This window comes from Phaseolus vulgaris, chromosome 5 (genome assembly GCF_051622355.1).
Source record: "Phaseolus vulgaris cultivar YP4 chromosome 5, ASM5162235v1, whole genome shotgun sequence".
Classification (NCBI taxonomy): domain Eukaryota; kingdom Viridiplantae; phylum Streptophyta; class Magnoliopsida; order Fabales; family Fabaceae; genus Phaseolus; species Phaseolus vulgaris.
Genome location: NC_143502.1, coordinates 38,206,682 through 38,210,065, shown reverse-complemented (window position 1 = coordinate 38,210,065; position 3,384 = coordinate 38,206,682). Strand labels below are relative to the sequence as shown.

The 3,384-nt window shown below is 37.9% G+C and overlaps 1 protein-coding gene across 3 annotated transcripts; it reads left to right on the top strand.

The window, feature by feature from the left end:
• The first annotated feature begins 399 nt into the window (after positions 1-399).
• LOC137835662 (splicing factor U2af small subunit B) lies at positions 400-3,384 on the top strand. 3 transcript variants are annotated; one of them, XM_068644264.2, is made up of 5 exons: positions 400-970; positions 1,050-1,131; positions 1,264-1,390; positions 1,696-2,107; positions 2,224-3,384. In XM_068644264.2, the coding sequence occupies exons 1-4, from the start codon at positions 647-649 to the stop codon at positions 2,087-2,089; spliced, it is 927 nt and encodes a 308-aa protein (XP_068500365.2). In that variant the 5' UTR covers positions 400-646; the 3' UTR covers positions 2,090-2,107; positions 2,224-3,384. The 3 variants fall into 3 exon arrangements, with proteins under 3 accessions (XP_068500365.2, XP_068500366.2, XP_090158337.1); XM_068644265.2 differs by having other exon boundaries at positions 406-970; positions 3,091-3,384; XM_090302211.1 differs by having other exon boundaries at positions 408-970; positions 1,696-3,384.

Below are 3,384 nucleotides of genomic sequence, written 5' to 3'. Positions count from 1 at the left end.
TTTTTTGTCCTTTAGAATTTATTAAACAAAGTGCATCAAATAAACATTTTAATATATTTTTTTAGAGTTCATCAAGACGAATTTCTAAGTTCATTTGTTTTCTAGGATTTGTATGACGAAATTCTTGATATTTAAATATTTGATTATGTCTGAAATCAAATGTGTATAATAAAATATTTAAATGATATATCCTATTTAATATATATATATATATATTATTTTATAAATTTGGATATGTTATTTCAATATTACTATTAACTATTACTATTTTTAGTATACTTTTTTTCAATAGGTAATATGGTGAATTCATTATTATTCATTCTTACTGAAAAATAATTTAACAATGATTATACCAGTACTTGCTATGGTAATATAAACACATAAAAAGCACATGAAACAGAAAATATAAGATATACAGAATAGAGAACTGTAGTTGGAAATTGTCATGTATTTGAATTGCTTGGAAGGACACCCAAACACTACCTTCACTTTTATTCGAAATTAAATTTAAAGAAGTTTCAAAGAAGTATCTAGAAAGATCCTTCTATAAGCCTTCTACCCATTATTACAAATCCCCAATTTCTGAAACCCTAGGCAGCAACAAAGAGAAGAAGTAAAACGGCATCTGAATCGTGTGGTTGCGGCAATGGCGGAGCATCTGGCATCGATATTCGGGACGGAGAAAGACAGGGTGAATTGCCCGTTCTACTTCAAGATCGGCGCGTGTAGGCACGGAGATCGCTGCTCTCGCCTCCACACGAAGCCCAGCATAAGCCCCACCATTCTGCTCGCTAACATGTACCAGCGCCCCGACATGATAACCCCCGGCGTCGACGCCCACGGCAACCCCATCGACCCTCGCAAGATCCAGGACCACTTTCAGGAGTTCTATGAGGATCTCTTCGAGGAGCTCTCCAAGTACGGCGAAATCGAAAGCCTCAATGTCTGCGACAACCTCGCCGATCACATGGTATGTTCGCTCACCATAACCCTAATCCCAACCCCTCGCTTTGTCCATTTTTGTTAGAATTGAACGCTGTCGTTTTCAGGTGGGGAATGTGTACGTTCAGTTCAGAGAGGAGGAGCATGCTGCCAATGCTGTTAGGAACCTCTCTGGAAGGTTTTATGCCGGTTAGTTATCTCCTTTACTTTTGGTTCTCTGCAATTTCTCATTCATTCTGTATTTATGAGCTTCATCAATGCACGACGTTCTTTCTCCTTAATTTAAATATTGAGGTGTTTTAGTGGTTTGTATGGGTGCAGGTAGGCCAATTATCGTGGATTTTTCGCCGGTGACGGATTTTCGAGAAGCTACATGCAGGCAGTACGAGGAGAATACTTGCAACCGCGGTGGTTATTGTAACTTCATGCATTTGAAGAGAATTAGCAGGTAAAACTTTGGCTTTGGTGTTTAGTTTTTTTTTTTTTTTTTTTTCTTGAAGGTGGTGGTGTTTGTTGCTTACATGTGTTAGTAGAAAAACTCAGTATAAAAATCCAATTCAAAAGCCATTTAAGTTGCTTCAACCCAAAACGAATTATAGACTGGATCAATTCTTGAATATCAAATTGAACATGCGAACATTTGCCTTTGATCATGGTAGCGAATATTTCAATGTGATTCTGGACCATCTTGTGTGAATCCAAACATGCTATAAAATTTAAAGCTTATATTTGTCTGATCCATGTTATATACAGGGATTTGAGACTCCAGTTATTTGGAAAGCACAGCAGAAGCAGAAGCAGGAGTCCTTACAGGCATCGGAGCCATGAGGATCGGTCCCATCGTAGTCATAGCAGAAAGTATGATGACAGGGACCACCATCATGAGAGTCGCAGCAGGAGACACAAGAGCACGAGCCCTGAACATAGGAGAGGAAGAAGTCCTGGACGGAGGAGGCACCGCAGTCCAGTTAGAGATGGCAGTGAGGAGAGGCGCGCCAGAATTGAGCAGTGGAACAGGGAGAAGGAAGAGCAAGATCCTGGAAAGAAGACTAAAGCAGAGGACATCGACATTGGTAACAGTGGCCGGTCTCGGAATGCTAGCAGATTTCATGGGCAGGAACAGCAATCTCCAAATGAGGAATATTGATCTGTTTTTGTTGTTACGGTTTGTGTTCTATCCCTTTTGTTTGCGTATTCATTTAGAACTAGGCAGGATATTTTATTCTAGAGCAGTGGAACAGGGAGAAGACCACAGCTCACCACCCATTTTCCACTGTGCAGGTGGTGCAGGTGCACTTCTCTAATATATGGAATGTGTTCCTTTCTTCCTCCCTCCCTTTCTTTTACTTTTTGGATTTTCCATTTTTTAATAGACATGTGGATGTTTTTCCAATTTATCTAGGTTATTCATAACGTTTCACTGTTTGTGCAACTTACGTAGGTTATTCACAGCATTTCATTGTTTTGAACCATGTTTTTAACAATCTTTCTGCATTATTTGATCACTCTTCAGTATAGAATGTACTAAAAATACTGATCAGCGGAACCCTTTTGTTGTTTCTACTATATGTACGAAGGTCAGCTAAAAACTTGTGCATATTTGCTTTTTCCTTCTTTGTTGTTCCTACAAGTGTCTTATAATTCCCCTAGCCAAGAATTTTTTTTTGGATCTATGAAAATAGTTGTTTTGCTGTCATTCAATCCTTCCCTGTTTCACAGATTTCAAAATAGCCTTACGGCATTCTAGCTAATATAGTCCTTTAAAATATAGTCTCCTCTTGTTGAGTAGAGTTTTGTAACTTTTTCCATGGTCCTCTTCTGTCATTAGAAAATGGACGTCCTTTTTCTCAAGTGCTTAATTGTTCAAATTCATCGGGTCTCACTCTTGTTTAATGTATGCATCACTTTACAGTCAGGTACACTAACCAACATCATACACGAAGACTAATGAACGACCAGTTTCAACTCTTTCATAGGGTTTATTTTATTTTATTTCAATTAGTTCTTTTTTTTGTTTTGCCTCATAGAAAATTGAAAAATTTAAACAGTATGATGTTACGTTGTTATGAGTTTTGCAGGTTCAGGTATCCCTGCATCTAAAGAAACAAGCACTTTTGTTAATTCCAGTTTACCATGGAATGTGTACAGGTTCATTCTTCTTGGTATGCTCTTTGGAGGATGTTTTAATGGGTCTTGAGCTGGCAACTAATCGTGTAGGAGTAGGATGAATTTGTAAGAGAAAACTTCTCTCATTTGCAGGCTGAGGAAGATGCTTTTCTTTTCTTTTTTTGGCAGATTAGTATGTGTTTATCCTTTAGATATCTATTGGTACCCACCTTTCAACTTAATTTTCCGCCGTTTGTAAATTGTTTCTTTTATGATACAGCTCTCAGACACCAAAACACTATCGCCTAACAGAATGAGGAAAATTGCTTTATTTTA